This window comes from Geotrypetes seraphini, chromosome 5 (assembly GCF_902459505.1).
Source record: "Geotrypetes seraphini chromosome 5, aGeoSer1.1, whole genome shotgun sequence".
NCBI lineage: Eukaryota > Metazoa > Chordata > Amphibia > Gymnophiona > Dermophiidae > Geotrypetes > Geotrypetes seraphini.
In genome coordinates, this window is record NC_047088.1 from 259,139,171 (window position 1) to 259,164,862 (window position 25,692).

At 41.2% G+C, this 25,692-nt stretch overlaps 1 protein-coding gene across 3 annotated transcripts in view; it reads left to right on the forward strand.

The window, feature by feature from the left end:
• Nucleotides 1-25,692, forward strand: part of SMARCAL1 (SWI/SNF related, matrix associated, actin dependent regulator of chromatin, subfamily a like 1) — a 128,808-nt gene that overhangs the window by 90,917 nt on the left and 12,199 nt on the right. For all 3 annotated transcript variants that reach the window (XM_033946643.1, XM_033946646.1, XM_033946644.1), the window contains 4 exons: nt 9,244-9,462; nt 10,953-11,023; nt 22,988-23,090; nt 24,306-24,488. In XM_033946643.1, coding sequence (XP_033802534.1) covers nt 9,244-9,462; nt 10,953-11,023; nt 22,988-23,090; nt 24,306-24,488 — 576 coding nt within the window. The remainder of the gene's footprint in view (nt 1-9,243; nt 9,463-10,952; nt 11,024-22,987; nt 23,091-24,305; nt 24,489-25,692) is intronic.

Below are 25,692 nucleotides of genomic sequence, written 5' to 3' on the forward strand. Positions count from 1 at the left end.
TAATTTTAAAAAGATATAGGGGCCATTGATTATATATTCAAATGATTAGACACCTTTATGTGCTTGAAATTTATAATAAGAAGGGGTATAATATATAATGTGAGAGAATTTTTGTTGAAGGAGGGAGGTTTGGGTTGGGAGAAGGGAATTTTTGCAATATTTTAGAGTTATGGTTAAGAATGAACAAGTGAAGTTTGTATATTATACTTTATAGCATTATATACTTGTTGAGTGAATTGAAAATGAATAAAGATTAAAAAAAAAAAATCCTGTGTATGCCTTGCTGAATCTCATGAAGGGAAGGGCAGTTTTCAGCCCCACTCTCCCCTTGAATCTAGGTGACTGTTTAAGTCAGTGGTTCTCAACCCTGTCCTGGAGGACCACCAGCCACTTGGGTTTTCTGGATAGCCATAATGAATATGCATGGAGCAGATTTGCATGCCTGTCACCTCTAGTATATGTAAATCCTTCTCATGCATATTCATTAGGGCTAGCCCAAAAACCCGACTGGCTGGTGGCCTCCAGGACAGGGTTGAGAACCACTGGTTTAAGTCACCAGGTAAAACCTTTTGGAAATTGCTCTTCTCCTCTGTCTTTATAACATCTGGTTAATAAGTAGCACAGCAGTGCTTTAGTTTATTCATAATCATGGAAGTGATTGAATGAGAGAAGCTTTGAAAGGTTTATTTTTTTTTTTTTAATAATTCTTTATTCATTTTCATATTTTACATGAAGTGTACAAAATATTGAATTACAACTAATGAATACACAATATCACTTTTATATCTATTACATAATATTCTAAACATATTTTTATCCCCTCCCCCACCCTTCAAGTACTTTCCAATCACCTTATACATATTGTATACCATATTATAACATGTTATGTAAAATTATTTTCACTACCCCCCCTCCATATGTGCCATAAAGAAGACAACAAAAAGAAGAAGAGAAATCCTACTATTCATTCACTACAATATTTTGTCAATGGCCCCCATATTTTTATAAATTTAGGATATGTCCCTCTTTGTATTGCTATTGCTCTTTCCATTTTGAATATATGACAAATTGTATTCCACCAAAATGTATAATTAAGGTTACTATGTAATGTAATGTAATGTAATTTATTTCATTGATCTAAATACTTTGGAAGGTAGAAGAGAGGAGAGAAAGGAATAGAAGCAGAAGGGGGAGCCGTTGAACAGTAGAATTCTGGAGAAATTTAAATGATAGAAATAGAACAAAACAAAGACAAAAGACAAAAGGCAAAACAATAGATAAGATTAAAGATAAATCATAAGCTGGAAAGAAAAATAAAATAAAACTTTGTCTTCAATCCACGGTTTCAGCGTCAGTGATGAAGTGGAGCAAGTAAGTTTAGGAGGAGCGATTGACGTTTCCAGAAAGGGCTTCTTCAGGGAAGAGACTTGGCAGACAGTCCCAGGATGCCTATGTCTCCTCCCCTGCGATGTTCTCCCATCCATGCATTCCCTCCCAGACACACTGCCCGTGCCCCAGCCGCTCCAAGGAGGCTGCCCCAGATGAGGCCCACGGTGAATGCAGGATTCTCTCCTCTGCGGGAAAGCCGCCCGGAGCCGACAGTCGATCTTCTTAGCGGATTGCATGGGGGGAAGAGTTCACACTCTTGGTAGGATCGGGTCTGTGTGCTCTTGGTGGTTGTGGCTGGTCTCGTTGCTGCTTAGGTGTAAAAGCAGTTGATCTCCACTGCTGCTGATATTTAAAAGCAGGCAGATTGATCTCTCCAATGGATTGCAGGGGGAGGAGTTCACACTCCTGGCAGGATCGGGTCTGTGGGCTCTTGGTGGTTGCGGTAGGTCTCGCTGCTGCTTGTATGTAAAAGCAGTTGTTTTTCTACTGCTGCTGATATTTAAAGCAGGTAGATTGATCTCTTAAACGGGATATAGGGGGAGGAGCTCACATGCCTGGTTGGATCGGGGCAAGGGCTCCTATTTTAGGCAGCTGGTCTTGCTGCTACTTAGGTGTTAAAGCAGTTGATCTTCCTAGCGGACTGCAGGAGGTGTGGAGCTCACACTCCTGTCATGATCTGGTCTATGGGCTCTTGGTAGTTGCGGTTGGTCCCAATGCTGCTTAGGTGTAAAAGCAGTTGTTCTCCCACTGCTGCTGATATTTAAAAGCAGGTAGATTGATCTATCCAATGGAATGCTGGGGGAAGATCTTATATGTCTGGCTGGATCGTGGCAAAGGGTTCCCGGTAGTGGCGGCTGGTCCTATTGCTGCTTAGGTGTAAAAACAGTTGATCTTCTTATCGAATTGTAGGGGGGGCGGATCTCACATTCCTGGCAGGTTCGGGTCTGTGGGTTCTTGGTGGTTGCGGAAGGACCCGCTGCTGCTTAGGTGTAAAAGCAGTTGTTTTCCCAATGCTGCTGATATTTAAAAGCAGGCAGATTGATCTCTCCAACAAATTGTATGGTGAAGAGCATACACGTCTGGCTGGATTGGGACAAAAGCTCTCGATAGTGGCGGCTGGTCTTGGTGCTGCTTAGGTGTAAAAGCAGTTGATCTCCTACTTCTGATAATATTTAAAAGCAAGCATATTGATTTTTCCAACGGAATGCTGGGGGAAGAGCTTACTTGTTTGGCTGGATCAGGGCAAAGGGCTCTCGGTAGTGGTGGCTGGTCCTGTTGCTGCTTAGGTGTAAAAAACAGTTGATCTTCCTAGTGGACTGCAGAGGGAGGTGGAGCTCACACTCTTGGCTGGATCGGGTCTGTGTGCTCTTGGTAGTTGCGGATAGTTCCGCTGCTGCTGAGGTGTAAAAGCAGTTGATTTCCCACTGTTGATTTTCCTAGCGAACTGCAGGGAGGGTGGAGCTCATATTTTTGCAGGACCGGGACTGTGGGTTTTTGGTGGGTTGGTCCCGTTGCTGCTTAGGTGTAAAAGCAATTGATCTCCCACTGCTGCTGATATTTAAAAGCAGGCAGATTGTCCAGGGAGAGGAGCTCTGCACTCAAACTGCCATCCTCCTCGCCTCCAAGTTCCGGAACTATGATTCTTCCAGTTATTGGTTATATGCTGAATGGCAACCCCTGTCATGACTAATAAAAGCTTGTTATTTTCTGGTGAAATTTGACTTTTTTTTCTCATCATCATTCCAAATAACACTGTATCATATGATATTGCTACATGATTTTCCATCAATTTATTAATTTGTGGCCAAATTGCATTCCAAAAACTTTTAATGTAGGGACAATGATACAGTAAATGATCCAATGTCCCAGGTTCCAGATTACAGTGCCAGCATTTATTGGACTTAGAACTATCTAATTTTTGCAAATGTGTAGGGGTCCAAAAAGCTCTATGTAATAAAAAGAACCAAGTTTGTCTCATAGATGCTGACACTGTACATCTCATTCTCCAAGACCAAATTAGTGGCCATTGAGATGCAGTAATTTGATGCTTAATCTCAATGCTCCAAATGTCTCTTAGACCATTTTTTGGTTTTTTTATTCAAATATCCAGATATTAATTTATACCACAATGCGGCTTGATGCCCTAGGAAGTCTGCTTGGAAACATAAGAACTCTAAACTATATTGATTATTCAATGTTTTCCATTCAGGGAACCCAACCTGAATGGCCTGCTTCAATTGCAACCATTTAAAACTTTGTGTTTTACTAAGACCAAATCTATGTTGCAATTGTGAAAATTCTAGCAGTTTACCTTCTGAAATAACATCATTTAGAGACCGAATGCCTGCAATAATCCAGTTCTTCCAAAGGATTTGAGCTCCGCCAATTTTGATCTTGGAGTTTATCCATAAAGACTGATTAGTTGACTTGTTTATTGGGATAGGTGTTAATTTACTAATAAACCTCAACGTTTTCCAAGTATCCATTAATATCTTATTTTCTCTGTATCTTCTAGGCATGTTGATACTTGGAAGATGAACTAAATTTAGGGGAAACATAAGGCACCATTCCAAATACAACCAATCCGGTGCATTATCTATAAGTTCTGGGAGGATCCAATACATACCCTGACGTAAAATATAGGCTTGATGGTACCTATAAAAATTTGGAAAATTTACCCCTCCCTCCTTAATTGATTTTTGCAAAATTACTAAAGCTATTCTAGGTATTTTACCAAGCCAAAGAAATTTCGTTAAAATGCTATTAAGCTTTTTATAAAAGGACCCCTGAAAATAAATAGGTATCATACTCATTTGGTAACAAACTACAGGCAACATCATCATTTTAATAGTTTGAACTCTCCCCCACCAAGAAATATGTAAAGGGTTCCATTGCTCACACAACTCCGTAACTCTTTTTAATACAAATTTTTCATTTTCTTTTACGGTATCTTCAATTGTATTTTTAACTTGAATGCCAAGATATTTAAATCCTTCTTCCTTCCATATGAACGGAAAATCGTCAAATAGTCCTTTTACACAATGAACATTTAAAGGTATAATTTCCGACTTACTCCAGTTAATTTTATAACTTGAAAATTTACCAAGCATATCAATTAATTCTAATAGACAAGATAAGGTAGACTCTGGATTTCTCAAATAAAGTAAAATATCATCCGCATATGCCGAAATTTTATATTCCATATCAGAATATGGAATACCCTGTATCCCTCTTGCTTGCTGTATTGCTAACAATAAGGGTTCTAATACAACATCAAATAACAAAGGAGATAAAGGACAACCTTGTCTAACTCCCCTTTGCAATTTAAAACCTTCAGATAACCTATTATTAATATTTAATCTTGCAATCGGGAAGCTATACAATGTTTTTACCATTTGTATAAATCCAGAACCTATACCAAACCATTCTAAAGCTTGATACATAAAATTCCATTCTACCCTATCAAACGCTTTTTCTGCATCCAATGAAACTGTAAAAGCCGGTTCATCCATTTTTTTTTTAAATAAATTTAACATATGAAACAATCTAGAGTTATTAGAGGAATGCCTTTTAGCAACAAAACCAGTCTGATGCGTGTCTATAATATGTGGGAGAGCTTTGGCTAATCTCAGAGCCAAAATTTTTGCCAAAAGTTTATTATCCACATTTATTAAAGATATAGGCCTGTAGTTCGAAACCAAAGTAGGATCTTTATTTGGCTTAGGCAAAACAATTACTACTGATTCAGCCATAGTACCTTTAATATCACCTTTTATAAGTTGTGTCTGATATAAATTTAGTAAATATGGGGAAAGGACATTTTGAAATGTTTTATAAAATTCTACTGTATAACCATCACCACCTGGAGCGGATCCAACTCTAAGAGATCTCAATGCTGTTTCTAATTCTTTTAATGATATAGGTTTTATATGATCAGGAACCTTAGGTCCATTAATTAAATCTAAAAAATTTTTACCATCTTTTTGCCTCTCCAAATAAGGCTCGGAAGAATACAGGTCCTTATAAAATTGTAGAAATTGTTTTAAAATTATATCCGTTTGATTTGTTATTATACCATTATCATCTTTTATCCCATTAATATTAGTTCTTCTTTTTTTTGCTTTAAGATAATTTGCTAATAATCTTCCCACCTTATTAGAATTTCCATAATACATTGTCTGTTTGGAAAACAAATCTCTTCTTATCATTTTTGAAGCTAATTCATTATATTTACCTTTTGCTTTCAAAAGAGCTTGCAATACCTCATGTTCCCATTTACTTACCAATTTAGTTTCTAATATTTTAATTTCTTTTTCTAACTCTATATACTGCATTTTAATCTGTTTCCTAACAAAAGCCGAATAAGATATAATATGACCTCTCATAGTCGCTTTAAATGCGTCCCATACATTTTCAATAGATGTATCCTCCACTAAATTTATTTGGAAGAAATCACTAATTTGTGTTTTAAAATTTTCCAAAAATTTGTCATCCACAAGTAATGTATTATCAAATCTCCAAAGAGGTCTTCTATTCTCTAATTGATCTAATTGTAATTCTATCCATAATCCCGCATGATCCGAAATAATAATAGGATCTATGGAAGCCTTAATCACTTGTTGCACCTTATGTGATGAAATAAAAATATAATCTATTCTTGAAAATGATTTATGAACCTGTGAACAAAATGAAAATTCCTGATCATTAAAATGAAGAATACGCCATATATCCTTCAAATCACATGATTGAGCCAAATTATCTAAACCTAAAGATTTTATACTTTTACCTGGTTTTTTATCCAATAATGGATCCATTACAGCATTAAAATCTCCAGCCACCACTAAATTAGAAGCAGCCAGTGGTAACAACATACTCTGCAACTTTTTAAAAAATTCTGATTGATTCGAATTAGGGGCATATATATTGAACAACGTCAGGGTATTATTTCCCATACTCATATCTATATGTAACCATCTTCCATGTGGATCTGAATTTACTACCTTAAAATTGGCCATACACTTTTTATTTATAAGAACTGCTACCCCTACTTTTTTACCTGCTGCTGGAGCAAAAAAACATTCCTTCACCCACCCACCCATTAGTTTCTGTGATTCCTTTATATTCAGATGAGTCTCCTGCAAACAATAAACATCCGCATTTTGCTTTTTTAAAAATGCTAATACCTTTTTCCTTTTGATTACATGATTCAGGCCATTAACATTAATAGAAAATATCTTAAAAGACATAATATATTTTAAACTTCTCATCATAATCTTCTTCCTTCCTTCTTTCATATTTAAGATCTAAAGAACTTCTCTCAATGACACACATTTTTACCCCTAAAATACCCAATCCCTTATTAATCTTTTCCTTAATCATTCTAGTAATACCTTTAAAGCCCATCTTTTTTCCCCCCCTCCCCCCCAATATAATGACTGCTTAAGGACACACATTGGAACAGCAACCCCAACTTCCCCCTCCCCCCCAGGCAACCAATATTTATTAATAACCCCTTTATCATTTCTTAAGACAAACTCACTAACCCTCCACAATGTATCTTAGTATATCTCTCTTCTAATCATAAAATCTTTTTTTTTTTTAACCATTTTAAAATAATTACTTTCTCTATCTGTTATTTAACCTTTGGTCACATAACCATATTTAACTCCTAACATTCCATTAATGCATCTTTATCTTCTCACCAATCTTTAAATTCATTTCCTCAATATTTTACTTCATACAACAAAATTCTATCATAAACATATATTTAATAAAGTAGTATCATTTTTCCTATATCTCATACACTCTAATCCAACAACCCCTATCATCCTTTTAATACCTAAAAACAAATATCCATATCTTCATATACTTCTTTAAAAATTGTTTACAATTTTATAATTTTTATCTTCTATTTATATATAAACATTTTTATTTCATTCTGAAAAATAAATTTTTCATTTTATAATAAATTTTTTTTTAAAATACATTTCCTCTTTTCCAATTAAAATCCAATCCTTTTAAAACTATAAAATTACAAAATCAAACTTTACATTTGATCTTTTAGTCATCTCCTTCAATTTCCAATAAATTCATATTATGTATCTTTCTTGTATATTATTCATTTTCCTTTCCTTTACTTGCATCTAAATGTCATATAACTTTTCTGTCTATAATTAGTCCATTCTACATTTTTCTTTTTGTTGTCCTTTCATTCATTACTTTTCCATTTTACCCTATCAAACGCTTTTTCTGCATCCAATGAAACTGTAAAAGCCGGTTCATCCATTTTTTTTGATAAATTTAACATATGAACTTTCATATTTATTTCTTAGCTATATCCATCCTCTCTTAAGTCTCTTGACTGCCAATTGTCATTTTATTTAATATCCTTTTAGTCTATCCATTTTGCTTTCTTCTTCTTCCCATCTATTTATTATCTTGTCCATTCTTCACTTTTCTCCTTTTGTTAATTATTCAAGTTCTTTATTCCTTTCTGTTCACTCTTTACTCCAGCCATCCATCCCTCAATCTCCTAAAGTTCAGTCTCATGACTTTCCAGTCCATCCTTCTTGCTTTTCCTTCTTTATATTCTTTTATTGTCTTTTTCCCTTGTCCATTTTATTTCCTGTTCTTTATTTCATATTCTTCTTTCTTCGACATTCCAAAGTCTCATAGTTCTTTACATTAAACTTTTTGTTCAATATCCACCAAACCAGTCTTAATATTTTTCTTTTCATTTCAACACCCATTGTGCTAAAATGACATAGGTTCTGATTTTGAAAGAAAGGTCTTTAGCTTTTCCGGGTCTACAAAATACAAAGATTTATCCCCACAAGATACCCTCATTTTTGCTGGGTAATATAATCCATATTTATATCCTTTTTCCTTTAATTGAGGTCTCATATCAAGGCATTTCTTCCTAATGTTTGCTGTATTTTTAGCAAAATCAGGCAAAAACCATATTTTGGACCCTTTATAATTTAAATTTTTATCTTTCTTGGCAGCATTTAAAATTTCTATTGCTTGCTGGTATCTTAACATCTTGAATATTAATGGTCTTGGTCTCCCTTGATTTTCCATATTTTTTTATTGGAATCCTGTGCTCCCTTTCTATTTCCAAAGGCTGTTTGAAATCCAACTGCAGTATTTTAGGAATTAGATTTTCTAAAAACTGTATGGCATTTTTCCCTTCCAAATTTTCCTGTATTCCAAAAAGTTTTATATTCTTTCTTCTTCCTCGGTTTTCATAATCTTCCAGCTGATTTTTCAATTGAATAAGTTCCAAACTGTCATTTTTACATCTTTTTCCTTCACATTCTAAACCCTCCATTTTAGCTTCTAACTCTGTTGTTCTTTTGTTAGTTATTTCCATTTGTCTGTGGATATTCAGTATTTCTTCCTTCATTTCTGCCATATTACTCACATTTTCTTTCAGCATTTGTTTCATTTGCCTCAGTTCCTCCATAACTTCGGCTTTGCTTAACTCCTCCGACTCTTCAGCAGGAAGCGGAACCTTACTCGGGGTAATTTGATCCTGCTTCTGCCTTTTCGCCGCCCCACCAGTTTCGCTTTTGTTCTGTCGGGTGCTCGCCATTCTCCCGCTCTCCTTTCCGATATTTTTCGCCAAAATCAGCTTAAAGGGGAAAACTTTTTTTTATCAACCGTTGCCTAGGTAAGAGGAGCGCCGCGATCACACATCCATTTTGTGTGCGCGCTAAGCTACGCCCCCCAGCTTTGAAAGGTTTGAGCTATTATAATCCCTCAGGAATTAAACAAATAAAAATGAAAAAAGGTAGGTTCTGAATTTTTTCCTGCTTAACTGAATTACATACATTTCTTCCTGGTGTTATTCAGATGCCCTGGGGCTGGGACTACTCTGGATCTGACAACCTGAATGAGCTGAAGCTTTTGCTTGAAGAATCACTGATGATCCGCCGACTGAAGGCTGATGTTCTATCCCAGCTCCCAGCCAAGCAGCGCAAAATGGTGGTAGTGGCCATGGAGGGAATGAATGCCAAGACCAGGGCAGCGCTGGCAGCATCAGCCAAGGAGATGGCCAAAGGGTATAAAAATGTGAGTATGAATCTATGGCTTCAGTCCCTTGTCTTGCTACTATCAAATTCCCGTATTCACCTATGCAAAGATCAATTTACATTCTGCTTGCTGGCATGTGATGGTGAACCTAGAGTCAACTTGTCAACATCATGACAGGAGTAGGTTCAGCAGGCTTTGTAGAACCAATAAGGAAGAGCATCTGGTTTATCTGTTTCATATGAAGTGATATTTAGAATGGTGATGGTGTTTGAAATATTCTCTTGTGTCCAGCGCAGGCCACAGATGAATATTGGCTGGGACCTGCATAAGGGATGAAGATGTCATCTGCTCCCCCAATTCTCCATCCTACCCTCTCCAATGAGGCAAGCCCCTCCCTACTCAGGATGCCCCCCTTCAGTCTATCTTAAGTCCCCAGTGGTCCAATGGGGGCAATAAAGACAGGAGCAAACCTCACTTCTTTAGCATCTCTCCAGACCAGTACAGTTCACTGATGGGTAATAGCTCACCATGACCAGCAGGTGGAGATCGAGACAAAACCTTTGGCTCTAATACTAATTGTGCTTCCCTCAGTATAACCAGTCTATTCTCAGTCTCCAGCAGATGGTAGGTAAGCTGTGCCAGTCTTCCCTTGGTCAGTGTAGGGCTATTGGAATTTATGTAGTACTCCTTGACTGGTGCCGGAGTGAGCTTGGGGGAACCCTTTCGGGAGTCCATCCGAGGGAGAGATCTCCAATTCCTTCCTTATCACTCCCCAGTTGTAGCAATTAACTCTTCTGTGATCTTCCCCTAGAGTTGCTCCTTGGGCTTTGTTGAAAGATAGCATCATTAACCAGCCAGTAAAACTCTAGTTATGCTGAGGAAGTTTGATACAGAAACGCTGACGTTTTTATAGTGTGTTATTTTGGGTCTGGTTCACATTGCAGAGCCTCTTTGGAGAATAAAGTTATAAAACTTGAGAATCCCACCTAGAATTCAGGTTCCAAACCGATCTCTGGCACTCACTGGATGACCCCAGTCCAGTCACTTGAAGGGAAGCTGTGGAATGAGAGGGCATGGAATGGAGGGGAAAAGGGGGCAGACTTGGAAGTAACCTAAGGAAATGCTTCTTCACAGAAAGGATGGAAACATGATGGCAGATAAAGGCCAAATGGCCCATCTGCAGTAGCCATTATCTCTTCCTCTCTGATATCCCATGTGCCTATCCCAGGTTTTCTTGAATTCAGACACAGTCTCTGCTGAATTTGTGAAGCGACCTTGTGGTGGAGTTGGTGGAAACAAAGATTTGTGTCTGGGTTTGGGAAAGCTTGGGACAGGTGCATAGGATCTTTGAAGGGAGTGCAGTTGGCCAGACTGCATGAGCCTTATGGTCTCCATTTTTCTCTGTGTTCTATGTCCCCTTCAGTGAAATCCTTTTGTCATTAAGATTGTAAAGCTCTTTGGCACTGGGCACCAGTCACTTGCCTTGTAATCTTGCTTTATAAATCATTACACTTGTCTCTTGCTTACAGAAACAACAGGAAAAAGAAGCCCTTTTGCTCTTCTACAACAGGACTGCAGAGGCCAAAGTACGATGTGCAGTGTAAGTGCTTTCTTTCCTTGTTGCATGGATCATGTGACCGGATTGTCCCAGCCATAGTGGGCACATGCTGGGGCAGAAGAGAGTGGGGCTTAGGTCCTATAGTCTTTTGGGATCACCAGAGTCGGCATTCAGGCATATCTTGACCGATATTCAGCCAGGGATGGTCAGCATGTTTTTATGCTGACTGTTATCCCTGGATAGTTGGTGCTGGGCCATATGCAGGCGCCAGCAGGGAATATCCAAGGCTAATTTTTAGTTGTTTTGCCAGCGGAGCTTATGTAGGGTCCCAGTTGATATTCAGCAGGGGCCCGCTTAAAATTCAAAAAATTGCCCTTTCCCTCCGATTCCCCTCCTACTCTCTCCCCACAAGTTCTATAGGCCCCCCCGATCCTCCCAATGTACTACATAGCCCCCCTCCCCCTCACAGGGGCCCATCCCCATACACACATCCCCTGACCTGACCATTGCTGTTGGTGGCAGTCGGAGGCGATATTAAGCACCACTGCCCGAGCAAATCACTTTGAGTACTGGAGGAACTGTCTTTACTATCATCTTGCTGCTCACTCACTGCTTTATTTGTTTCTTAGCATCTCAAGAGCGCAAACTAGGGGAGCAATTTTATAACTGCACATGTGTAAAACAAATGCACACATGCACAATTGCACACATGCTTTCCCTTCCCACTTGGATACAGCGCTAGTATTCACCTCCTTTGCTATTCAATTGAGTCTGTTGCCATAGAAGGTTGAAGAAATTCATTGAGCCACTGAATTACTATAAGGCCACTTTTTTCTGTGTTATCCAAGTTTACAAAGTTTATTCACTATTTGATATACCGACCGTCGACAAGTATCCGGTCGGTTTATAATTCTAAAATTTAAGATAAAAATAAAAGGGGGCAATATGTAAATAACATAGGGGCAGTAACTGATTTAGCACACGCTAAACGCTAATGCCCATTATATTCTATGGACGTGTTAGCATTTAGCGCGCCTTGGTAAAATACCCCCTATGTTATTGGACAAGACATAGACAAATTTGATACAAAAGGGACTGGGGGAAGGGTAAGATTCAAAATTGTATCGAAGTCTAAATAAAATTTAAAGGGAGGTAAGGAGGCCATTAAAGATCTGGGGGCCATTAGAGAATTATTGTAATGAATGAACATCGTTTTCCTTTCTGATGGATACATGTATTTTATTGGGGAGGGGAATTGGATGATTAATATTTTTATTTAATGATTGGATTTCTGTTGAAGAATTGTTGGGTGGGGGGAAAGGGTTATAATTTCTACTTTAATGGATTATATGTATAAGAATGTCAAGTGCTGTATATTTTATTACTAATGTAATATTTTAATATTAATTACTTGTTTGTCAGTTTTAAAATGAATAAAGAATTAAAAAAAAAAAAAAGGAGGGGAAGGGGATGAATATGAAAGGAAGGGAAGTCGCTTTTTAAAAGCGGTTCTCGTTCATCGTTAATGGAAGGGATCTTATCTTGTGTTTTGCTAAGCATCCTGAAATAGGAAGGTTTTGAGTTTGCTTTTAAATTTGTCTAGGGATTGACACAAATAATCTTGACCCCCGATGCAGGCATATTGTTGCCAAAACGCAGCCTTATCAGGTCCTCTCTTTTGCGCAATCAGATGCTGGGATTAATAAACTTTGGTTCCACAACTGCTGTGTCCCATCACCTCGCTTTTTGGTTTCCTGCATGGGTTTATTATCCTGCATTTTCTTGTTTTCGCATCGTGTAGACCAGTGGTTCCCAACCCTGTCCTAGAGGACCACCAGGCCAATCGGGTTTTCAGGCTAGCCCTAATGAATATGCACAGAGCAGATTTGCATGCCTGTCACTTCCATTATATGCAAATCTTTCTCATGCACATTCATTTCTAAATAGCAGGCTTTCTCGCTCTGCTGAGATAAACGCTTATTTCGGGACTTTAAAACAGGCTATAGTCAGAGGTGGAAAAGCAGGCTTGCAGGACAGCCTCTGGTGCTTGGAACAAGCTCCTTGCATCTTGTCAATTCGAGCAAAAGAATCAGGGCCGTGTTTATTTATTTAATTAAAACATTTTTATACTGCCAAAAACTCGGTGGTTTACAAAATTGGCATACATAAAATATAAAACGCAAATACAGTGAACAAAAACTCAATATTAACATACATATAACTATAAAATCAAATGTCGCCCATGGCGATACTATCAGTAAAACTTTATGGCAATAGCCAATAAAGCAGTTTCACATTAATAACTATTAAACCATGTCAGAAATAGGCGTCAACAAATAACTTTGTCTTAAGTAATTTCTTAAAAGTCAAATGCTCAACACATAACTTTATTTGTCCAGATAGCTTATTCCACAGGGACATCCCTGCAATCGTAAACATGCTCTTCTCTGTTAATACACTTATAGGGGACTAACATGTCCCCTTTTCCCCTCCATTCCTGCGATATTTACAGCAATAAGAATATTAGAATAACCAGTGTACTTTGGCAGCATAAGAAAACTTGGAAAAGCACAAAAAGAATATCACCAGGTCTCAGAGTGACTATTCAAATCGGATATGCAGTGACTGGATGGTAAACTCTTTCCCTAAGAGGGGGGTATCAGCATATTTCCAAAGTTCAGTCACTTTCTCATAGCTGGTGTATATTATAGTCAGTTCTCTTCTATACAATCATAGCTTTTTAACTGACTTTTTGTTGAATTAGTATATTCCCTGTTCTTGGTTAAAACGCATTTCATACTACCGGCAGGTTTATATATCTCCCATAGACCTTGAAACCAACAAGGTACCTTCCGATTTAAAGTTTGATGCACCAGAGATACTACTTTAAAATGAATCTTTTATATAAAAGGACCCCTGAAAAAAAACTGGTATCATACTCATTTGATAACAAACCACAGGCAATATCATCATTTTAATCGTTTGGACTCTCCTCCACCAAGAAAGATGTAGAGGATTCCATTTCTCGCACATTTCTGTTACTTTTTTTAATAAAAATTTTTCATTCTCCTTGACTGTGTCTTCTAGTGTGTTTTTTATTCTAATACCTAAATATTTTAATCCATCTTCTTTCCATACAAATGAGAATGAATCAAATAATCCTTTAGTACAATGTACATTAAGTGGAAGAATTTCTGACTTGCTCCAATTTATCTTATATCCTGAAAACTTTCCAAATTTCTCTATCAATTCAAGCAAGCATGGAATGGTAGTTTCTGGATTCCTCAAATAAAGCAGTATATCATCTGCATAAGCAGAGATTTTATATTCCCAATCTGCACGAGGAATACCCTGTATCCCCTTTGCCTGTTGAATGGCTAATAACAAATTAAAACGCTCTGATAAATTGTTATTAATGTATAATCTTGCACCAGGGGAGTTATACAACGTCTGAATCATTTGTATGAATCCTGAACCTATACCAAACCATTTCTAATGCCTGATACATGAAAGTCCATTCAACTCAATCAAAAGCCTTCTCCGCATCCAAAGAAATTAAGAAAGCCGGATCAGTCATATTTTTTGTTAAGTTTAGAGTATGAAAAGCCAATCTATTATTGTTAGAAGAATGTCTCTTAGCAACAAATCCTGTTTGGTGCAAATCAATAATAAAAGGGAGAGCCTTAGCCAATCGTAAAGCTAATATCTTAGCTAAAAGTTTTCCATCAACATTGATTAATGAGATAGGCCTGTAGTTTGAAAACCAAAGTGGGATCTTTGTTTGGCTTTGGCAAAACAATTCTTAATGATTCTGCCATAGTACCTGTAGTGCAACCTTTAATCAGTTGAAACTGATATAAATTTAATAAATAGAGTAAAAGGGTACTTTGAAATGATTTATAAAACTCTACTGTAAAACCATCACCACCTGGAGCGGATCCAACTCTAAGAGACTTCAATGCTGCTTCTAATTCTTTTAGTGATTTAGGCTCCTCTAAACTTCTTTTTATATGTTCAGGAACCTTTGGTCCAATAATTAGATTCAAAACCATCTTTTTCCCTATCTCCATAAGGCTCAGAAGAATATAGGTCTTTATAAAAATGTAGAAATTTTTTTCAGGGGGTCCTTTTATTAAAAAAATTAAATAGTATTCTTACAAAATTTGTTTGGCTGGGTAAAATGCCTAGAATTGCCTTAGTATCTTTACAAAAATCAATTGTGGAGGGTGGGGTAAATTTTCCAAACTTTTATAGGTATCATCAAGCCTATATTTTACGACAGGGTATGTATCGGGTCCTCCCAGAGCTGATGGAAAACATCCCAGATTGGCTGTATTTGGAATGGCGACTCATGTTTCCTTTACATCTATATCATGTTCTCAGTATAAAAATGCCTAGAATATATAAAGAGAATAGAATAATGATGGATACATGGAAAACATTACGTTATGTCAGCAATTTAACACCTAACCCAATACACAAATCAACAAATCAATCTATTTGGCTAAACTCCAAGATTCAAATTGGCGGTTTTAAAATCGTATGGAAGCATCGGATTATTGCAGGTATACGAACTTTAAATGATGTTATTTCAAATGGTAAACTGCTTGATTTTTCACAGTTGCAACATAAATATGGTCTAAACAAATCACAACGTTTTAAATGGTTGCAGTTGAAGCAGGTTATTCAGGAGGGGTTCCCTGAATGGAAAAATCTTAGCAATCAGTATAGTCTGGAATTCTTATGCTTTCAGGCGGATTTCTTGGGACACCAAGCCACAAAGTGGTATAAATTGATATCTGGATTTATGAATAAAAAAACAGACTGGTCTTAGAGACATTTGGAGCATTGAGATTAAGCATCAAATTTCTGCATCTCAATGGCCATGAATTTGGTCTTGGAGAATGAGATGTACAGTGTCTGCATCTATGAGACAAACTTGGTTCTTTTGTTACATAGAGCATTTTGGACCCCAGTTAGATTACAAAAGTTGGATAGCTCTAAGTCTAATAGATGCTGGCACTGTAATCTGGAAACAGGAACTCTGGATTATTTAATATATTTTGGCCTTTTGGAAATCAATTTGGTCTCAAATTAATTGTTTGTTAGAAAACCATGTAGCTCTATCATATGATACAATTCTATTTGGGATGTCTATGAGAATAAAAAGTCAAATTTCATCAAGCAATAATAAACTTTTACTAATAATGACAGGAGTTGCCATTCAACATATCACCAGAAATTGGAAAAATTACACCAGACCTAATTACACCTTCTGGTGGAATTCGTTGTGCCATATATACAAAATGGAAAGAATAATTGCCATACAAAAAGGGAATTATAATAATTTTAAAAAGATTTGGGGGCCATTGATAACATATTGTAATGATTAGACACCTTTTTACACTAAAAGTATAATTATAATAATGGGAAAGGGGGGATATATAGTTATATTATTGGTTTAATCAATATTTTTGAATATAACACATGTATGATATGCTTGATTTACAATATTTGTGGAAAGGGAGGGTGGGGGAGGGGCTTAATTTATGTATTTAAGATGATAATAGAAAATAATTTCAAGTGATGTGTACGATTTAATTGATGTAATATTGTACACTTGATGTAAGATGAAAAAATGAATAAAGAATTGGAAAAAAAAAATATTTTGTTCAATCGGCAACCAGTGCAGTCTTTTTAATACAGGAGTAATATGAGATGTTCTCGATATCCCACTAATCATTCTGGCCGCAGAATTCATCAGTATCTGTAGGGCTTTCAATTTTACCTTAGGTAATCCCAAATACAGTGCATTACAGTAATCTAATCTACTCAAAAGCAATGATTGTACCACTGTCCTAAAATCATACATTGTAAGAAGAGGTTTCAATCTGTAAAGCAGACAAAGCTGCGCATAACCTTTTCGAACAACGTTCAAAACTTGTTGCCCCATATTTATGACATATCTAAACAGATTCCCAAAATATTAGTTTCCTTCTTTATTGGTATCAGTTCACCCCAAACAATGAATCCCATTCCTTCAGTCATGCCAATATCTCTAATAATAATAATAATAATAACAGTTTATATACCGCAATACCGTTAAGTTCTATGCGGTTTACAAAAGATTAGTGGGGTACAAGTTGAGTTGATGTACAAGTTGAATTAACTTAAGGGATGTGGGGAACAATTGGGAGAAAGGGCAAGAGAGGGGAAAGAGGGAAGTGGGTCAGCTGTCTAGGTCTTTCGGGAATAGGTGGGTTTTGAGGCGTTTCCTGAATATCTCATAAGTGGTGGGCAATAGGAGTTGTTCTAGGTCTTTACCCCATAGAGCAGCCTGTTATCCCAGGACAAGCAGGCAGCATATTCTTAACGCATGGGTGACATCACTGACGGAGCCCTCGGTACGGACCTTTTTAACTAGAAGTTTCTAGTTGGCCGCACCGCGCGTGCGCCTTCCCGCCCGACGGAGGAGTGCGTGGTCCCCAGTTTCTTCGTTTCCGCGGAGTGAAGAAGACGCGTGTGTTTTTTCAACGGCCGTTGAAACCACTTTTTTGCCTTCCCGCTCGCGTTTTTTTCCCTATTTTTTCTTCTTTTGCCTTCGGGTTTCTTTTTCCTTTGATTTGTAAAAAAAAAAAAAAAAAAAACTTTGCTTTTTTTCCCCTTTTTTCGATTTTGCCCCGGCGGGGCCTGTTGCCATTATACAGGCCTCGGGGTTCGATTTTGCGGAGGCTGTTTTCCCCTTCATGCCCCCGCAGGTCGGTTTTAAAAAGTGCCAGCGGTGTGCACGCCCGATCTCCCTCACTGACCCACACAATTGGTGTTTGCAGTGTTTGGGTCCGGAGCATCGGGCGGACTCCTGCACCCGCTGTGCCACTCTTAAAAAGAGAACACTTAAAAACCGAAAAATTCAACAAACTCTTTTGTTCGGCACCGGGTCGGCGATGGACTCCTCGACATCGACAGCGGTACCACAGAAATCGGCACCGTCTACTTCGACACCGCCCGACCCCGCATCGGCGTCTCTGGCGCCAGGTAAGCCGGCTAAGAAGCCTTCCTCTTCCCTCGAGCGCCCTCCAACCACGGTGGCGACACCGACCTTGCCGGCCTCGTGCCGACCCCGCAAGCGCTCCGCCCCGATTTCGGTGAGTGCCTCATCATCGGCCTCCTCATCGCCGGGGCGTGGAGCGGCATCTAAGGAACCGAAGCAAAAGAAAGCGGTTCCGATGCCACCCTTAGATGACCGTATTTCGGCCATCTTACAAGTTCAACTCCAGGAACAGTTACAGCGACAGCTCGAGCACCTGTTGCCCACTATCCTGGCACCGCTCCTTTCGGTACCAGACCGGCCCGAGCCCCGTACCGAGCCCCCGGTATCCACCCCATCGGTACCTATCAACACCTCCATGCCGATTCTTTCGGCTGAGCAACTTCATACCCATCCGGTGGTTCACTCCCATACCACGACGGATCCTCCTCGGGACCAGGCAGGGCGTCATACTTCCCGGGACCGGGATCGACGCCGGTCCTCTTCTCCTGGTACCGTTTCGGTGCGCTCTGGAAAATCTTTATCCAAGACTCGCCATACCGCACCTTCCACCCCGGTGTCTCGACATGCACCAGAGGTCCGGGACCCTGACTTATGGGAGGAGTCCCCTCCCGGTACCGAGGAGGATCCCTCCTCATCTGATGAGGACCCGTCGGCACCCGATGCCACCTCCAAACCGGAGCAGTCCTCCTTTTCAAAGTTCCTCAGGGAGATGTCTGCAGCCCTATCCCTTCCTCTAGAATCTGACTCAAAAAAATCTCAAGCCTTCCTGGAGGCTTTAGATTTTGAACAACCTCCTAAGGAGTTCCTCAAACTTCCCGTGCATGACATCCTACGGGAGACTTTTTACAAAAATTGGGAGAACCCCCTTACGGTACCGGGGGCCCCCCGTAAACTGGACAACCTCTATCGTGTCATCCCTATCCCAGGGTTCGACAAGTCTCAATTGCCCCATGAGTCCCTTCTTGTTGAATCCACCTTAAAAAAGACTCAGGGCTCCAGTGTCTATGCCTCTACCCCTCCTGGCAGAGAGGGTAAGACCATGGACAAGTTTGGCAAGAGGCTCTACCAGAATGCCATGCTGGCCAACAGGGCGAACAACTATTCATTCCATTTTTCTTTTTACATGAAACATTTGGTCCAGCAGCTGTCCGCCCTCCAAAAGTACCTGCCGGAGCGCAAGGTTCCACTTTTCCAACAGCACATCTCTGGCCTCCTTCAATTGCGCAAGTTTATGGTCCGCTCGATATATGATTCCTTCGAGCTCACCTCCCGTGCCTCTGCCATGGCCGTAGCCATGCGCCGCCTGGCCTGGCTGAGAGTCTCCGACCTGGACATCAATCACCAGGATCGTCTGGCCAACGCCCCCTGTCTCGGGGATGAATTTTTTGGAGAGTCACTGGATTCCACCACCCAGAAACTCTCCGCCCATGAAACCAGGTGGGACACCCTGATCAAGCCGAAGAAGAAGGCTCCACCTGCCCGACCTTATCGACCTCAGTCGTCTTATCAGCGCAGGTTCTCAGCCAGGCCACTCAATCCGCCTCCTCAACAACCTCGGCGGCCCCGTCAACAACAGCACCATGCCCAGGCTCGTTCTCAGGCCAATCAACCCACCAAGCCTCTTCAGCCTGCAAAGCAGTCTCAGCCCTTTTGACTCTTCTCTCCAGGGCATAGCCAGTCTTCCACCTTCGCTACCTCTTCCACAACCAATCGGAGGTCGTCTCAGCATATTCTCCAGCCGTTGGGAGGTCATCACATCGGACCAGTGGGTCCTCAACATCATCCGCCACGGCTACTCTCTCAACTTCCAGACTCTTCCATCAGACAACCCTCCCGTAGAGTCTGCTTCACACTCATCTCAAACCCCCCTCCTCCTGAGGGAGGTTCAATCCCTCCTCCTTCTCAATGCCATCGAAGAAGTACCTCCGGATCAATGGGGTCAGGGATTCTACTCCCGCTACTTCCTGGTACCCAAAAAGACGGGAGACCTCCGTCCCATTCTCGATCTCAGGGACCTCAACAAATGTCTGGTCAAGGAGAAGTTCAGAATGCTCTCCCTTGCCACGCTCTACCCTCTTCTTTCTCAGCACGACTGGCTATGTTCCCTGGACCTCAAAGAGGCCTACACTCACATCTCCATCAATCCGACTTCTCGCCGCTATCTGCGGTTCCAGGTACTGCACCGCCACTATTAGTACAAGGTGCTACCGTTTGGCCTCGCTTCCTCACCCAGGGTCTTCACCAAATGCCTCATAGTAGTTGCGGCCTTCCTCAGGTCTCACAACCTCCAGGTGTTCCCCTACTTGGACGATTGGTTGGTGAAAGCACCTTCATCTCAACTTGTGCTACAGGCTACTCATCACACCATCTCTCTCCTCCACCTCCTGGGGTTCGAGATCAACTACCCCAAGTCGCATTTACTTCCCACCCAGCGACTTCAATTCATCGGAGCTGTTCTGGACACCACTCTAATGAGGGCTTTTCTTCCCTCCGATCGTCAGTGGACTCTGCTCCATCTCTGTCGTCAGGTGCTCAAACATCCCTCCATTCCTGCTCGACAGATGGTCCTTCCTCTAGCACGTCTCCACCTCCGCACACCTCGATTCCTGTATGCCTTCCCTCCACTTCCTCTGATGTTGCGGACCTTGTCCAAGCTCCGCAAGGACAAAGCCACCATGATTCTCATCGCCCCTCGGTGGCCTCGTCAACACTGGTTCTCCCTCCTGCTCCAACTCAGCTCCAGGGAGCCCATTCCTCTTCCTGTGTTTCCTACTCTACTTACACAGCAGCATCAGTCTCTACTGCATCCCAATCTGTCTTCGCTCCACCTGACAGCTTGGTTTCTCTCGGGCTGACCTCTCCAGAGAATCTATCTCAACCGGTCCGCCTCATATTGGACGCCTCCAGGAAACCGGCCACCCTCCAATGTTACCATCAGAAGTGGACCAGATTCTCCTCGTGGTGTCTCCGGCATCATCATGAACCCACCTCTTTAGCGGTGGAACTTGTATTGGAATATTTGCTCTCGCTATCCAATGCTGGCCTCAAGTCTACCTCCATCAGAGTCCACCTCAGTGCCATCACTGCGTTTCATGAGCCTATCCTCGGAAAACCCCTCACGGCTCATCCTCTGGTTTCCAGATTTATGAGAGGTCTCTTCAATATCAAGCCGCCTCTAAAGCCTCCTCCTGTCGTCTGGGACCTGAATGTGGTTTTATCAGCACTCATGAAACCTCCGTTTGAGCCTCTTGCCACAACTTCGCTCAGGCTTCTTACCTGGAAGGTGCTTTTCCTAATTGCCATCACCTCTGCCAGGAGAGTTAGCGAACTGCATGCACTGGTTGCTGACCCACCGTTCACTGTTTTTCACCATGACAAGGTCGTTCTGCGTACCCATCCTAAATTCCTTCCCAAGGTGGTCTCGGCTTTTCACCTCAACCAGTCCATTGTGTTGCCCGTCTTCTTCCCTAAACCTCACTCGCATCCTGGGGAACAGGCGTTGCACACGCTGGATTGTAAGCGTGCCCTTGCTTACTACCTTGATCGTACCAGAGCTCACCGAGCATCCCCTCAGCTCTTTTTGTCTTTCGATCCTAACCGTTTAGGTCGTCCTGTCTCCAAACGGACGCTTTCTAATTGGCTTGCTGCCTGTATTGCGTTCTGCTATGCTCGGGCCGGTCTCTCACTGGAAGGAGCTGTCACGGCCCACAGAGTCCGAGCTATGGCTGCTTCTGTGGCTTTCCTCCGTTCCACGCCCATCGAGGAAATTTGCAAGGCAGCCACTTGGTCCTCAGTTCACACGTTCACTACTCACTACTGTCTGGATGCTTTCTCCAGACAGGATGGACACTTCGGCCAATCTGTGTTACAAAATTTTTTTTCCTAATGGCCAACCATCCCTCCTCCCTCTTTGTTAGCTTGGAGGTCACCCATGCTTTAAGAATATGCTGCCTGCTTGTCCTGGGATAAAGCACAGTTACTTACCGTAACAGGTGTTATCCAGGGACAGCAGGCAGATATTCTTACGTCCCACCCACCTCCCCGGGTTGGCTTCTTAGCTGGCTTATCCTAACTGGGGACCATGCACTCCTCCGTCGGGCGGGAAGGCACTCGCGCACGCGCGGTGCGGCCAACTAGAAACTTCTAGTTAAAAAGGTCCGTACCGAGGGCTCCGTCGGTGACGTCACCCATGCGTTAAGAATATCTGCCTGCTGTCCCTGGATAACACCTGTTACGGTAAGTAACTGTGCTATGTGAGAGAAGATGCTCATGGTGTTTTTTTAGTTTGCATCCTCTAACCGGGGGAGAAACGAAGTGCGAGTGGGAGCTTCTCTTGTGTTTGTTGGCTGAGAAGGAGAATAGGTCAGTGATGTATTTAGGGGTTAGACCGTAGAAAACTTTAAAACAGAGGCAGGCGAACTTAAACTTTACACGAGCTTCCATCGGCAACCAGTGAAGCTGTTTGAAGTATGGCGTCACGTGATCGAACTTCTTTAGACCGAAGATTAGTCTGACCGCAGTGTTTTGCACTAGTTGCAATCGTCGCATATTCTTTTGGGGGATTGATAAGTAGACGATGTTACAGTAGTCGAGTTGACTTAATACGAGGGATTGTACCAAGATTCTGAAGACAGAGTTATCAAAGTATGCTTTAATGGATTTAAGTTTCCAGAGGGTGAAAAAACTCTTTTTGATTATGGAGTCCACCTGATCTTTCATGGTGAGGCATTGGTCCAGAGTTACACCCAGTATTTTACTTACAATCATAAATTCCGTTTTATTAACATTCAATTTGAGACCATGTTGGCTCATCCACTCACATATCTTATCCATACAGTGGTTCAATCGTGCTTCACTGTCATTCAGCGAGCTTAGTTAAAGCCAGTCTTGTGTGGGTACAGATCTGTACGGTGCCACCTTCCTTTCTGTAACTTGATTCTTTTTTTCTGTCGCAGAGAGTACATTGTGGATTTGTTGGAGAGTGGAAGAGAGAAGTTCTTGGTATTTGCTCATCACAAGCTGGTTCTGGATGCAGTATGTGAAGAGCTGAAGAGGAAGGTGAGATGGATTATTTAGATTTCTTAGAGTCATACACTGTTTTTGGGGGGTTGCTTTTATACCTGGTTTTATTTTCACAGGCGCTTTTTAGTCTGTCTTTTGGTTAATAAATCAAATGTTTACAGCTTTCTTTTGTTGGCAAGTTTCAAACAAAAGCTATTGGCATCTCTGCCTTTACAGGGTCTCTTGTGGCCTGAATAGGTGCAAAAGACAATTGAATGAACTGTCAAAGCTGAAAAGAAAATCAAAGTGAACTAACTGACATCAAAAGAGAACAGCAGAATCAAAGACAGGCGCCCTGTTTTATTACCTGTGATCTCCAGAGAGGTTGTGGGCAGAGCAACAGGCTGTGCACTTCACTTACAGCCCTAGGCCCCTCAGTTGGGATCACTGTACCTCCAAGTTACATTGTGCATGCAGTTTGCACAGTTCTTAGTTTTAACTGAATGTTGTTTTATGTACCGTAGAAGGATCAAGGACTGTACAGTTCTGCTAGGGTTTGACAATATGAATCCCTTGGCATGTTACAGATGTTGGAGGCAAATGTTTAAGTAGCTGAGCCATCCCTGCAGTTTGGAACTTCCTGTTCGTGAACTTGATATGCAAAAATCAAAGAGTTATATAACAAAATGTTGCAATCCTAAACCAAAATAGACAATACAAATTGTGATATTTATAATACCCAATTGAATTTGGGTGGGTTGGTGTAATATTCTGTATCGCTTTGCTTTTAGATATGCATCTTTTACGCAATGTGCGAAGAAAGTAGGTATGGCTTACTTTCGACAGTGTCTTAGAATTGAGGACAAAAATGATAAATTATGCGGTCTTGGTGTGTCTGAATGGAAATCTGTGATATTTGGCGCACTCCTTAATTGTTTATTTTCAAAATACCATACATCTTATATCGATACCATATTTTCTCCGTTTGCAAAACGGGAATGTGTTTTAGAATCGGTGGCATCTTAGAATCAAGGGTTTATTTTTCCACTTTTGCAGAAGGAGAAGGCGGTGTATCTTTTGAGTCGAGGAAGTAACTCTGACTTTCTCAGTGGGTTTCATATTTGTTGTTATTACATCGAAATAATAACCCTTAATTATATAAGGAGGCAGTAGGATTGTGGAGGAGGTCAAAAGTTTATAGAGAAAAAGAATGGTTGAGAGAAAAAATGCAAATGGCGAAATCCAAAATGTTTTTCATGTGCTCCTCTGCAGGAAGTTGGCTACATTCGCATCGATGGCAGCACCCCTTCGGCTGAGCGTCAGAACCTGTGCCAGAAGTTCCAGTTTTCGGAGAAGTGTCAAGTGGCTGTGCTGTCTCTCACAGCAGCTAACATGGGGATAACTCTTTCTGCTGCAGATCTGGTGGTGTTTGCTGAGCTCTTCTGGAATCCAGGCGTAAGGAATTTAAATTACCGTATTTTCACGCATATAACGCGCGCGTTATACACGATTTTACAAACCGAGTATAACCATGCACGTTATATGTGTGAGCGCGTTATACAAATTTTTTTTTTCAGTGCGATCCGGCAACCCCCTGCGAACCGGCATCCTCCCCCCCCCCGCTCGCGTCATCCCCCCTCCCCCGCGATCCTACATCCCCCCCAGCACCGCAAAGACATCGGTCGCTTACCCGATTGGGCACCGGCACCAGCACCAATGCACAGGACATGCCAGTGCCCGAAGATCCTCCCTCGTTGGGCTGGGCTGGGCGGTGCGAGGGAGATCCTCCCTCTTCCCTGTGCCGGGCTGGACTGGGCTTTGAGCATTTGCGCATGCTCAAAGTCTTCTGGTCTCGCTCTCTCCGAGATTCTGAATCTGAGAATCTCGGAGAGAGCGAGACCAGAAGGCTTTGAACATGCGCAAATGCTCAAAGCCCAGTCCAGCCCGGCACAGGGAAGAGGGAGGATCTCCCTCGCACCGCCCAGCCCAGCCCAGCCCAACGAGGGAGGATCTTTGGGCACTGGCACTGGCACGTCCCCAATCGGATAAGCGACCGATGTCTTTGCGGTGCTGGGGGGGATGTAGGATCGCGGGGGAGGGGGGGGTGATGAGAGCGGTGGGGAGGATGCCGGTTCGCAGGCCAGAAGAGGGAGTAAGCGGGAGTGGCGAGAGGAGGTTATAGCAGCATGCGCGGTATACACGTGTGCGTGCTATATAAAAAATTTTTTTTTACACAAATGGTTTGGACCCGCGCGCTATACGCGTATGCGTGTTATACAAGCATGCGCATTATATGCGTGAAAATACGGTATAGCTTGGTTGCACTCCTTATCGAAGCCCAACTTTTGTACCTTTCACTTTCTTTTCCAGTTGTCTACATTTCAACACCTGGTGCAGGTATCTGCACCAAAAGCCCTATGAGATGAGATTTAAGAGTTGGACAAGCTATAGCCCATAAGCAAATGCTGTCCCATGGAATACCTTTATCCATATCACTGATTAGAACTTTTTGGACTGAATTAATAACACTACCAAGGCTGCTTTGCAATATTTTGACCTTTTTTTTTTTTTAACTGATCACCATCATCAAAGGCTTGATGTCATGCTTGAATAAAAACTTTAGATGAAGATATCAGCAAGACCAGCCACTTTGATGGCT